The sequence below is a fragment of the Mytilus edulis genome, chromosome 3 (genome assembly GCF_963676685.1).
Source record: "Mytilus edulis chromosome 3, xbMytEdul2.2, whole genome shotgun sequence".
NCBI lineage: Eukaryota > Metazoa > Mollusca > Bivalvia > Mytilida > Mytilidae > Mytilus > Mytilus edulis.
In genome coordinates, this window is record NC_092346.1 from 67,699,004 (window position 1) to 67,713,730 (window position 14,727).

At 32.2% G+C, this 14,727-nt stretch overlaps 1 protein-coding gene across 1 annotated transcript; it reads left to right on the plus strand.

The window, feature by feature from the left end:
- Positions 1-113: 113 nt before the first annotated feature.
- LOC139517224 (splicing regulator SDE2-like) lies at positions 114-12,115 on the plus strand. The gene is made up of 7 exons (XM_071308002.1): positions 114-260; positions 7,056-7,173; positions 8,333-8,444; positions 9,034-9,203; positions 9,763-9,895; positions 10,730-11,135; positions 11,757-12,115. The coding sequence occupies exons 1-7, from the start codon at positions 195-197 to the stop codon at positions 11,973-11,975; spliced, it is 1,224 nt and encodes a 407-aa protein (XP_071164103.1). The 5' UTR covers positions 114-194; the 3' UTR covers positions 11,976-12,115.
- Positions 12,116-14,727: the final 2,612 nt, after the last annotated feature.

Below are 14,727 nucleotides of genomic sequence, written 5' to 3' on the forward strand. Positions count from 1 at the left end.
AAGTACGTTGATTGTTTTCTGTTACTCAAAATGTTACTGGAAACGTTCTTGAAATGCATTCAGTTTTCCGGATTTTTTCATCATACCGACGTGTTGTCTGTTTTTACAAATTTATACGTACTTCCGTTCAAAACAAACGTCGAGCTTTTCGCCAAGCCGATTTAGTGTTGTGTTCACTTTGTCAGATATCACACATGATGAGTAGTATAGTAGTGTGTCATGTTACAAGAAAAACGTTTTTTACAGACATCAATCATTTGGTAAGTTATACAGGCTAAAATTGTCAATTAAAATTTTTTAAATCTTAAATCAGTAGCCTCACCGAACAATTTTTGAAATGTGATTAATACAGGGTCTTCAAGGCCGTTACTACCCTTGAGGCAAGTGAGGCAATTGCCTCACTAAAATTTCGACACTGATTAATTTTTTTTATACATATATACAAATAAAATAGTCTTTTGTTGTTCTGTCTCAACCTTAATTTTTATAACTTGTCATCATTCCTTTAAACTATTCTTCCTGGATATAACTCAGCATCTCAACGGGTGATGTTTCTCAATTACATTAACCTAGTAACGATAATCATCATGGATCTCTGGTTAAAAACAGGCTCTTGCAGAAAAAGGAAAAGCGACACTGAAGGTAAAGAAGGAATAATTCTAGTAAACTAATTTGTTTGTGAACGTAGTCTGCGTATTGCATATAACTTCATTAGAACAATCCAAAAACGATAAGTAGACTGACAAATCAAGTAGTGGGCATCACAAGGGGGCAGTCCTGTCTGTGTATTCATTTCTCCGTTTCATCAACTTTAATCTTTCTCTTTACAGATAAATGAAATATAAATAATATGAAACATGCATGGATTAGTTTTTCATGATCCATGTTTCTTTAACCTTAAAAATTGAAAGAACATCCCATATTCCAATTTGACATTATTGAGGAATGGTATAGAACCTTTATCACATGATTTTGTCTTTACTTATTCGGGACTACGGAATTTCATTTCTTTATATTCGGGGTTTCGGAATCAGACACCCCCAACCCCTAACCCCTAAATTTATAGATTCTGGAACTAAAATACCACCGACTATTTCCAGAAATAATTTGAAATTACGGACCTACATGTAAAAGTCAAAACTCCATTTTAATTCCCCTGTACCCATATCATATATACTTACTCTATAGATAGATCATATACATGTATCTTATCTCATTCTATCCCTAGTTTGTTTACTCTTTGTCAGCATACAAGCGAGTTTAATATTTTGTAACTGAGACTGTATGATGATGCTAGCCTTTATAGGAAAGCTTAATTCCCTTTTGCAAACAAAACTGTTACTACCGATGCTGCTACCGAATTGCTGATGGAGAAGGAATTGGAAGAAGACATTGATCATTGTGTTGATGATAATGTGCTACCTTTAGAAACACAGACTGCCCTGAAACGACTGAAATCTAGGATAAGAGCATACATGAGTGGCGAGAGGTTGTGCGGTCTTGCCATGCTCCATGTTCATCGCGATAAGGATATCAGCAGATCAAAGTTATGATTCTAAAACAATTTGACTGAACCCACCATAGAAATAATTGGCAAACTCTACTGAATCGATGTTTGTTCTATGTTCTGGCGGCAGATTTAAATTGATATTTGGATGATTATCTTACATACAAATTCAAATACAGTTGTTAAAAATTTGGTATTAGTAAAAGTCTTTAAATATGAACAATTTATATAAAAACTGTCCAAATTCAAAACATTATCAAACTCTCTAAAAATGCCTAGAACGCAGGATTTTGCACCATTCATTTCATACCCTCCAAAAAAATTTAACGCCTCGCTTCGCTCGGCTCAATTATTTTGCCTCACTAAAATAAGATGCCTAGTTACTGCCTTGACCTTATTTATGTAGACTACTTTTCTTGAGTTGTTTATACCATAAAATTTAAGATGTATGAAGGCTTTCCATTTTGCATCATATCCCACATAATTTTCTATTCACGTTAGGATACTTTAATATGAGGCAGGCATTACAGGGGGGTTCCAATCCCGTATCCCGCTTACTTTTTTCTCAGATTCCTGTATCCCGCTTACACTATGTACGTAAGCAATTCTCATTCTTTTGTCATTTCCCGGGTCCCGCTAGACCTCATTTCCCGTTTTCACGACACAATAATTTGACTTTTATGTGTCACGCTTACAAAAAATCGGCAATCCCGTGTCACGCTTAGACCCCAATGAGACCGACATTACCTGTTCCTATATTTTACTAGACCACTCAAAGTTCATAACGAGACTGGAAGAAGGAAGAAGATTTCTGCATTCTGCGCAAATGCGGGAATTAAAAAAAGCGACAAAAAAAATTTGAACAATTTTGAGTTCATTAGTACATGTACAATGAAAATTTCGGGAAATGGACGCAATTCCAAACAGCTCTATATTACTATTTTCAGAAGAAATCAACGACAACAGTCTAGATTGGGAACACATACATTTTTCTTAATTTCAAACTTTTTTCCAGAGGAAAATAAGATGCACAAGTTTGTATTTTACTTCAATTATTTCAGCAGTGGTTGCAGACGAAATGTCTGCCATGTGTAAATTTCAAATTGTCTTAAGAAGAAATGATAAACACTTCGGCTAATCTCACTGAATCTTACAGCTAATTATTTCCTAATGTATGTAGATCAACACATTGGTTAGCTTGCTTGCTTTGTTTGTATATTTTGTATAATTATATTTTGATAAAGTCCAATTGAATTTAAATATCATACATACATGTACAGGTTTACATACATTGTACCTATATATGAAGATGTCAATCTTAATTACAAATCTTGAATCAAAATTTATACAAACAAAGCAAGGAAGCCAACCAAAGTTATACCCTACTGTCCCTACATGCATTAGGAAATTAGCTTTAAGGCAAAACATATTAATCAAATTAATACTCAGTGAATGTGAATTAAAATTAAACTTTTCGGTGTTTAAAACTTATGTGGGTTTCAAATGTCCAATTTGCGATTTTTTTCAAATAGTGCTAGCAAGGACAGTTTGTATTATGACGTCAGATGCAATGTTATGAAGAAATCACTGGTAGATTTTTTTTTAATACTGGAAACGTTTTTTAATTTTTACGTTGAATTTTTGGTGGGAATGAAATAAATCATATTTTTAAAGATCAAAACAATATGAGTCTTAAACTCTTGAACCTGTATTTGATAGATACAAATCTACGTTTTAATGTACAACAAGAATTATGCTTGTAGGGTTGATATAAAGGTTTTTGTTTTAGAGTTAAGATAACAAGTAAATATTATGTTAATATTCGTGAAAACACGAAACTGAGGTTGCCATAGTCACAAAACTAAGTCAGTGACCCCAAATTTTATTCATCATACTTTGTTCCTCAAATCATGAAATACATTCACACAAAATTTTAAGGAAAATCATTGGTAGAAATGAATAGGCTGTTTGGTCTTTAAGTGTTAAGGTTCTTCACAACTAATGGACAAGTATGGCCATATTTTCACCTCAAAAAGTGGTTTTTGTACAGACTTGCCTCACAGGTACTTGTTTCTATCCATATGAAGGTCGACTATCCATATAAATAGATATGAATAGTCGACCTTCATATGGATAGAAACAAGTGCCTGTGACTTGCCTATGAAGTTTGGAAAGTTTTAAGACCTGGCATCCACTAGATATATAAAAGTTAAAAGCATTTTGTGTTTCAGAAAGAAAAAATCGTTTGAGGATTTTGATGGGCATTTTTTTACTTCCTTGTACACAGGAGTAGTTTTTTAGATGAAAATACAGCCACGTTTGTCCATTTGTTATGATGAACCTTAAATCTTTCCACTGTGTACGAAAATTTCAGATGAAATTTAACCAGTAGATTGATTGTTTACATCACAATCAATTGATTTTTTGGGTCTCGGTGGCCAAGTGGTCTAAGTAGTTCTACTACTGTAATCACTAGCCAGTCAACACTGAGGTTGTGAGTTCAAACTCCGCTCGTGCGAGTGAACTCAGCTCCAATCTTAATTTACTAGGAATGTCAGTTTTCCTAGCAAAGTCGGTGGTTTTCTCTTGGCACTCCAGCTTCCTACGCAATTAAAAACTTGTCACAATGAAATAGCCAATCAAAGAGCTGAATAGCTCTGAAGGGAAAGACGGCCCTTGTTTCTATTTAATTTTTTTTTTTGGAAAAGGGGGGGGGGGGGTATCTTTTGATAGTCTTCATATAAAGAATGAAAAAAGAGAACAGCTAGAAAATGTAGAAAGGTTGACAATATTGAAATCAATTGTTGTTTAATGTAATTTCATTTCCTTAGTTTAGGATTCAATTTGGACCAATAGAAGAGATCTGCATCTTCTAAATCTAAACATTTGATTAAAGTTGATAGTTAATTATCTAAAATTCAACTGAATTCTGTCATTTCACAACAACTACAATATTTTTTGAAATCTTGATTGTGTACCACTGAACTGCAGACTAGGGCCATTTTCCATTTTTTGTGACAGTACTCTTAGATTTTTTTTTTTTTTTTAAGAAAGTGTGGACTGAAAAATCTATTCAGTTTTAACTTTCCATTGATAAAGTTCCCAGTTACAACTCTCATCACAGGGAAACAGGTACTAATAAAAAACAATAAGTTTGATGTAAACTGTGTGAAGCTTGTTTCCAAATCCTAAATTTGAAATATTTGTAAATTTATGAATAAATAGGTTGAAACTACAAAATGCAACATTTTTATCTTTTTTTTTTTTTTTTTACCATTACAATGATTATGTTGGTATACAAAATTTAGTTTTAATGGAAGACTACTAATCCAATGAAATGTCACATTTTAAGTGTTTAAAATTATTTTAGTGGATAATTACTCATCAGTTAAGGTGCTCCTAATTGGAGGAAGATTCTCAAAACAGAATTTTTACAGAAAAAAATCAATAAAATCGTTTCTCTCCCCTATCTTATGTAACCCCGCGATCTTTGTTTATTTTGAAAGTTGCTGACCTACAAATTAAAGTATTGCATGTTGAAGTTTGATTTATCTACAGCAAACAATATTATGTTAAGATTTAACAAATACCAATTTGTAATAAGTGCACGATCTCTGAGAAAGATTTAAATAACCAGTGAAGGATATCCCTGCTTCTGCATAGTGTGGCATTCCAAGAATGACGTCACTATAAAATACAATGTAGGTTGGATATATTTAGAATATCTCGTCATACTAATTTTTCCGGACTGTTAAAGAAAGGTAAATAGTGTAAAGGAGAGCTCAAGATACGATAATTTCGTCTGAAACAGAAGGGAAATGTGTAAAAAAGTGTTTAAAGTCAAACTATTCATTTCTGGGTCTCCTTCTCTTCAATCTAAGTAAGATTTGTTTGGGGGTTTTCCACACTATAAAAACAAAATGAATGATGTGAGGGAATGTCACTCTGGTCAACCCCATTGGGGATTGACGGCTTGACGCCGTCTTTCCCCAAAAAATGGTGCTTAAAAGTGGCATTAAAACACCAACAAGCAATCAATCAATCGATTGTTTGATTTACCTTATGAGGTTAACCTTGTTGATTAGATTAAATCGAAGTAATTAACGCTTGTAACAGGATTCTTTTGTGTTTTAATTGATGACGAGGTCATAATTTTTATGATCACAGATAAAAAATTTGCGTTTTCACTCACCACCCAAACGCTGAAATGTACAGAGTACATTGTAAGGTGCAATTTGCACATGTAAATTCCACTGTATGGAGGAATACTTATTAGAAAAAAGGATAGATGTATTATTGATAAATGACAACAGCAGATGCATATCAACCCCATGAATAATATGAAACATTTTTATAATTCAACTAGACAACAGACTGAACAGTTTCAGATCTATGCATTAGCTCCGAGATCCACATGTGTGTATTAACCAAATGTTATTACAGCAGTTGAAAAGATTAAAATCAAATAAAAGTCATGAAAAATTACTGATCATTTGCTGTTTATGGAGACTTCTACATTTACCTGCAGTAACATCTGTAATGCATTTTTTTTTATGCCCCACCTATGATAGTAGAGGGGCATTATGTTTTCTGGTCTGTGCCTCCATTTGTCCGTCCGCTTCAGGTTAAAGTTTTTGGTCAAGGTAGTTTTTGAAGAAGTTGAAGTCCAATCAACTTGAAACTTAGTACACTTGTTCCCCATGATATGATCTTTCTAATTTTAATGCCAAATTACAGTTTTGACCCCAATTTCATGGTCCACTGAACATAGAAAATAATAGTGTGAAGTTCAGGTTAACGTTTTTGGTCAAGGTAGTTTTTGATGAAGTTAAAGTTACATCAACTTGAAACTTAGTACACATGTTCCCTATGATATGATCTTTCTAATTTTAATTCCAAATTAAAGTTTTGACCCCAATTTCATGGTCCACTGAACATAGAAAATGATAGTGCGAGTGGGGCATTCGTGTACTATGGACACATTCTTGTTTATAACTACAAATGTATATAAAAAAAGAAGATGTGGTATGATTCAATAATGATTGCCAATGAAACAACACTCCACAAGAGACCAAATGATTCAGAAATTTACAGCTACATGTATAGGTCAAAATGGCATATTTTGTTATCCTTACTCTGTGATAAAGAGAAGTTAATATAAACAGAATACCTGTAAAAAGTAATATTATATATGTTGTGATATTACAAACAATATTAAAATCCTATCAAGAAAATGATATTTTGATTATGCATTTGTTTATGGTCCACAACTCCACTGCACCTTTGCCATTGTTTTTTAAATTCATTAGTATCATGTCATATAAATGAAATGTTTATCTCTTATAAACCTTTTTTTTTTTAATTGTGGCTTGATTGACCTTAAACAATGTTAAATTTGGACTGAATCGACTTGGAGTCTTGGACCAAATGGACATGAATACTTTTTATAAGACTTCAAAATTTTTCATAATAGCAGCAATATAACAGTTACCAAATTATCTAGGGTACTATTCATGTCTCATAATAATGTTTGATTTTTTTTTTAAAGGTTTTACCAGCTACAGATTGTTATCTTACTTGCAATGGACACATTATAACAGGAAAAGCTGTACTTGAAAATGGACAAGTTTACCATGTTGTACCAAGACTTGTTGGGGGCAAAGGAGGTAATGTAAAATAATTAGGTCTGACTATAAATTCACAACAACAAAACAGATATAACAGCAACAAAAAACTTAATAAAGGTTACCTGAATAAAATTTTGCAAAGACCTTTTTTGACGCCTTTGTCAATGTAAAAAAAATCGTACGTAACCCTTCAATATTATACATGTAGTTAAATGAAATGAGTTTAATGTACCGAAATTATAATGTTATCTACATAATTGAAAAAAAGGCATGTACTAAACTAAGTCCTTTTATATTACTAATCTATATTGTACTTAATTATCGACAAATTATATTTCGTTTAATGATTGTTGATTGCAAGCTTATTAATTTTTTTATTTGTCCAAGTTTACACAAATTTACTTGATTGCAGCATGATAAAAGATCAACATAGAGCATGTGGAACATGTTAAAAATAAGTAAATGAGCCAATATAATTTGTATGCCCCTGCTGTGGCTTTGGGGGCATTAAGTTTTACCCTTGTCTGTCTGTACGTAGATCTGTCCGGTTTCAGTTCTCTAACTTAAGTTTTGCTTAACCAAATGTTATGAAACATATACACAATGCTTATTACCACAAAACACAGATCAAGTTTGAATTTGGTGGCTTCTCTTTTACCATTATAGAGTTATGCCCCTTTACAAATGGAAAAATTGCTGAATTTTTTGTTTCCGTTCTCCAACTTTAGTTTGCCTCAACCAAATATACTATATATTTTCTTTCATGCATTCCCATTTGTTAATTTAACTTTTTCTTAACAATTATTTATTGAGTCGGTGCATTAAATTTGATTTTTAAGAATCAGTTATTACTATTAACCTTCCAGTGCACATTTGTGTACATTCTTTTGACCCAGTTTTCCCCATACACAAATGATGTGTTGTGGAGTAGATTCTAACATACTGCATACTGGAATTCATTTGCAAATAAGTGTACAGAAAGACAATATTTAAATAGCAGTACATTTATGAAAATTTTGATAGTACAAAGGATTTTCTTTTACAAGAAAGTTCACATACACTTGTTTTATAGTTAAACTTAGCCATTTATGTTTATAAATCATATTCAACTTTTTTTAAATTTCATTTAAAATTAACATGTTTGATTTCTTATATTTCATAATATATGTTATAATACGCATTTCATACAATCTTTCAGGATTTGGTTCTATGTTGCGTGCTATCGGAGCACAAATTGAGAAAACAACAAACCATGAAGCTTGCAGAGATATTAGTGGCAGACGTATGAGAGATGTTAACAATGAGAAAAAGTAAGATATAACCATGCATCATATTGGAAAGTTAAAAAAAGTTTAATGTATTTTACTCATTTACTTAATGGAGTGCAGTTTAAGAAGCTGGAAGGGAAGTAAATATATTACCATAATGTCAATACACATGTTTGTCATTTTCTATCCTGACATCAAAGAAATAGAAGGTTCTGGTAGATACGAGATAGGCAAGAATTGAAATCTTTGATCAACACCAGTGTCTGAAAAAAAAATTGAATGATGATTGGGTAATTGGAGAGACAACATCATTATCTTTAGTCTTTTTAAATGAGATAACATAAACATAAAAACAGATATTTATTATATTTTATAGAGCTTTGTTTTATTAGGAATAAAGTAAAAGTTAATTAATAAATTAATCTGTCTTCTAGACATTTAAACAGTCTGATCATATAGAATCATTTTCATAACAGCATTGACAACCATACTTATGTTGGTAATACATGTAATACTGAATCATTTACCTTTAATTTGTTTGTCTGACCCAGTCAATAGATAACCTGAGCACCAAGAAATTGTCTTCTCATTTCTCCATAGTTCATCTGAACATTTTAATTTTTTTGCGCAGATTAAAAGAATGGATTGGGCAAAAGGCAGAAAAGGACAAACAACGTGAGATAGAAAAACAGGAAAGAAGAGAGAGAAGAAGGGCAATGCCAAATCACAAATTTGAAGATGAAACTTATCATGAACAGAGGAAAAAAGTAGCAGAAAATCAAGAAGATGCAATTTTGCAGGGTAAATAAATACATATACATGTACATGTATATACAATATCAGATTATTTTTTTACAAAAAAAAATAAGATTTATGAAGCTACCTTGATATGTCACATTTTCTTTTTACCATTGATAAAAATATACTCATTTGAATATGATCAACATATAATTTTTTCAGAAACAGTAAGAGGAAATTTGAATTTCACTAATATTACAAAACATAAAGTTCAGGTTGTATGGAAAAGTTTATTAAGCTATCAGACTTTGACCATTCCATCCCTTTAACCAATGTTATAGCTAGAATTTAAAGGCATACATTGTATGTGAACAGAAAGATGTAAGGCTCATGCATGTCTGGTCATGGATAACTTGGTACTATAAAATCAGTTCATAGAGGTACAGAGAAAGGGCAAATGGGAGCTGAAGGTCTCTATTTTTGAACAGCTAGAACACTGCTTAACCCTAGCTTTTCATATATAAAAAAATTACTGAATCTACAAGTTTGTCATTATTATTAAAACAGTATATATGTATTCTCTACGGAACTTCAGGTTATAATTAATGTTTTTCTAAATTAGGTCTTCAAAAAGTGAACAAGACAGTACCATCTTGTACAGCAACTTCAGAAACAGCTACAACTAGTGGTGTTAAGAGAAAAACAACAGGAACTGATTCAGGACCTACTGTAAAATCAGCAAAGAAAACAGAATGGTAGTACTTACTAATGTTTTACAACATATATGTAATAATCTACTAAAGTATACTTTCTAAAACACTCAGCAATACACTTCCTTGTCAGGAACAGACTATATGGTTAAAAAGTGATTTTTATCAAGCCTTGAATGAAAGTCATAAAATGCAAGACAAGAAGGTTACAATCCAGAGGTTACAGAGTTCAACTATATCTTATTTTGAATATTGTTGTGAGGTGGACATGTTGGTTTGCAAGAGTCACATGTGCTTGACCTCTTTTCATGGTTCAGTTATCAACATTTAGTTTTCACCCAAAGATCAATTTGTCTATTACTATGAGTAATAGTACAGCTTTGATATTTCAAAAGTCTTTAGAGTCATGAAAAGTGTAATTGTCTGTCTGTAAGAGTTTCTTAACTTTGCCCTAATTTAATCATGCTTCACCAAGTTTTGTATAAGGTAATACACTGTATATCTTCAGCCACTTTAAGTTGAATGTCAAATATTTTGGGTCTGGTAAATGACTTAAGTGTAATGTGTAGGTGTCTGTCTAACAGTGGTGACTTGACCTTGACCTCTGTTTCATAATTTATTGATCATTGTTAAGTTTGCTTGATATATGTAATAAAACTTTCAACACCTTAACTTCTGATCAATGAAGTAGACAAGACATTGCACATTGCACAGTTAGATATGTGTGGTTAACATATGACAAACTTTACCTGGTTAATTGCAAATACTAAATGGTAATAAACTGATTATACTATTATTCATCAAGAGTTTATCGGAAAAATGGTATGTGAAATGTGATTTATTTCATCAAGTGATTATAGTACAAAAATTATTTTACAGGTTAGGAATTGATCTTGATAACCTCAGTGACCTTGACTCTGATGAGGATTCAGAAACTTCTTTACCAGAACAGGGAGATGGTTCTCCATTACCCAGTAATGAAGATAGTTGTGATCCCTACCCTCAAACTGATGACATTAGTAAACCACAGGATACACAAGACAATTTAAACATCAGTGAACACAAAAACATATGTGAGGGAGATAGTAATCAGGAAAAAAAGGAAACAAATATCATTATTAAAGATACCGGTATGCAAAAAACTGAAATAGACGAAAAACCAGAAAAGGAAGATTTTAAAAAGGGTTCCATTACACAGAGTGAAACATCGATAGAATTACTAGACTCCCTGAAAAAGGTACCACCTAAGATTAAAAAGGAAGAGGTTAAAGAAACATGTAAAAAGGTAAGTAAAGAATGGTTACTAAAATTAATAAATAGATGATATAAAAAACCATATACATTTATAACTTGTACAGGTTGTAACTCAGTTGATATGTTGGTATGCCACTCATTGTTGTGGTCTATAAATCAGAAGCTTACATTTAACCTAACAGCAAACTCATGCAACCCCTAGCACCCGATTGAGAGGATATTTTGCTCCATGTTGATTGCCTTACATCTGTTGACCTTGAAGTTTTGTTGTTTATCTATGATGATATAAACATCATAAAGTCCAGACTTTTTTTCTATTTTTACTTCTCATTTTTTGTGGTTAATATAGATTAATTCTTTATAGGCAACTTAAACCTATCTTGACCCCACTGATATAGTTCTCTAATTATAGAAGCCACTTTTATTATTTTTGCTAGTATGGTACTAGGATACTTTCAGTGTTTTCATAAATTAGTCTGTATTTTGAATTTATTAGCCCCCTTTAATATATAGGTCATACCTTTGCAAAAGAGACATATCATTTAACATATTGAATGAAGAGTTAAACAAAATCTGATGAAGGTTGTCAGAGATATACAATAAAATGATAATAACTTATAATTCTTAAATATGTTGATCTTTTTTTTTGCAGGAAGAACAGGTACAGGGACCAGTAAATCTTGACGATTACAATTCAACAGAAGATCTTCAAGCTCTTGGTTTAGATCGTCTTAAGCTTGCATTGATTGACAGAAAAATGAAATGTGGTGGGAATCTGGAGCAAAGAGCTGAAAGACTTTTTTCTGTAAAAGGCCTTACGGAGGATCAAATTCCACCATCTCTCCTGTCAAAACCAAGTAAAAAGAAATAAAAATTGACAAAATTGTCAGTTGAAGGACACTTTTTAAATACAATATGTAAAAAATATTTTAATTGTACCAATTTTTTCTATAACGAATTAGCTACTGAAATTTTCGTATGAGATTTTAAAATTAAAGATTATCAATTTTCTGTGTTCATATACTAAACTAATAGATTTGTTTTTTTCATTGTTCACCTTAGATAAAAACCTACTTCATCTGCTTAGATCTATGCATACACTTCCATTGAGGTAGCTGGGGTGTCTAATTGTTTGAAAATAGATTTTTCTTAAACTTTTGTTTAAGACTTCTGGGTCAATGAAATTTAAAATTTCCGTATTTAAAAACTGTGAGTCACTGACCTTTTATGCCCCTGTGGTAGTGAAGGGATTGTCCGTTTGTATGTACCTACATGTACATATGTCTGTACATCCCAAAGTTGGTTTTCGTTCTGTAACTTTAGTTTGCCTCAACCAAATGTTATGACACTTATTAACAATGCTTATTATCCCAAAACACAGATTAACTTTGAACTTTGGTGGTGTCACTTTAACCATTCTAGAGTTTTGTCCCTTTACAAATGGAAAAATTGCTGAATTTTTTGTTTCGTTTCTGTTCTGTTACTTTAGCTTGCACAAACCAAATGTTATAAAACTTAAACACAATGCTCATTACCACACAATACAGATCAAGTTTGAAATTGAGTGGAGTCACTTTTACAGTTCTTGAGTTATGTCCCTTTATAAACATGAAAATTGCTCAATATTTTGTTTGCATTCTCTAACTTTAGTTTACCTCAACCAAATGTTGTGAAACTTAAACACAATAGCTTATACCACAAAATACAGATCAAGTTTGAATTTTGATGGTGTCACATTAATGGTTCTAGAGTTCTGCCTGTTTATGGACACATTCCCCATTTTTTTGTTGAATTTCATGAACAAATTCAATATAATTATCTGCCCTTGATTTTAAAGAATATTTACTGAAAATTCAAAATACACTTTATGACACTTATTTTTTTTTTATAATTAAATCATAGAATTTCAAGTTTTGACTATTTCAGGTGAATATTGTACGAAGTATTTTGCAACATGACCAGAAGGGATGCTGAGAAAAAGACACTCAATCTAATTAACAAGCTTGTGTGAAAAAAAAAATTAAAATCACAAAAATACCGAACTCTGAGGAAAATTCAAAACTGAAAGTCCTTAATCAAATGACAAAATTAAAAGATAATACAAATCAAATTAATGGATAACCACTGTCATATTCATGACTTGGTACAGGCATTTTCTTATGTAGAATATGATTTACATTTGATTTTCCTTTTGGTTGGAATATTAACCACAAATCGTTTAAACTTTTCCCCATTCCAAACTAAAAGACAAATTGAAAAAGTTGGTGTTGCTTCGTTTCAAGAGAAAATAATGGCCAACATTGATACAAGTATCTTGGCTAAGGGAGGGATAAATCAGACTTTGTAAAAAATCACCTGAATCTGATTCAAACCAAAATTATCTGAAACCGATATTATCAAGATGCTTGATTTCTTGATTAACCTCATATATTGTTACGTTTGGAGGACATAATTTCAAAAAACTATCGGCATTCCATTAGGAACTACTAATCATCTTGCCAACTTGCTCCTTTGTTCTTATGTGGCTGACTTCAAACAGGATTTTCTAAGGAAGAGAGAGTATCTTTTAACTTTCTTTCTGCTATATAGATGATGTTTTCTCACTGAAAATTTTAAAACTTGGTGACTGTTGAATGCATCTATTCCATCGACCTTTAGACGAAGGATACTACAGATACAGTTATGTCTGCCTCATATCTTGAATAACATCTACAAATTGACAATGATGGTTGGTTGAAAACAACCCTTTACGACGAAAGAGATGAGTCCAGCTTCCCAATTGTAAACTTTCCATTTCATGAAGCAACAATCAAACAGCGCATGCATACAAAGATTATATCTCAAAATTGATACAATATTTCCTGTTATGATTTCCTTGAAAGAGGGTTGCTGATCACGAGGATGCTATTAAACCAAAAGTTCCAAATGGTGAAGTTGAAATCATCCCTTCGTTTACTTTACGGATGCAACACCGAGTTAGTTGTCATTTAAAGAATATCCGTTTATGATGAGGTTATTTACAGATGATTGCGGATATAGATATAAGAAGATGTGGTGAGAGACATCTCTCCATCCAAGTCACAATTTATAAAAGTAAACCATTATACTGAAGTAGGGCAAAGTATGCTCTTCAACACAGAGCATTGGCTCACACCGAACAGCTAGCTATAAAGGGTCCCACCATGACTAATGTAAAACCATTCAAACGGGAAAACCAATGGTTGAATCTACATAAAAAACGAGAAAGGAAAAACCCAATGAACCACATCAACAAACGACAACCACTGTGCACCAGGTTCCTGACTTAACACAGATACAATGGTCCTAATGTCGTAACTACAATTCCATTAGACTTGTTTCCAGGTTTGTACTAACATGAGCAACAAGACGGGTGCCACATGTGGATCGGGATATTCTTACCCCTCCGGTGCACATGAGATCACCACAGTTTTTGATCGGGGTCGGGTTGCTTTGTCTTAAGTTTTCTACGTTGTGTTTTGTGTACTATTATTCTATTTCTTTTAAGTCATGGCGTTTTCAGTTTATTTTCGATCTATGAGTTTGAATGACCCTCTTGTACTTATCGCCCCACTTGTATAAACATTTGGTCGATGTCTTTGCTG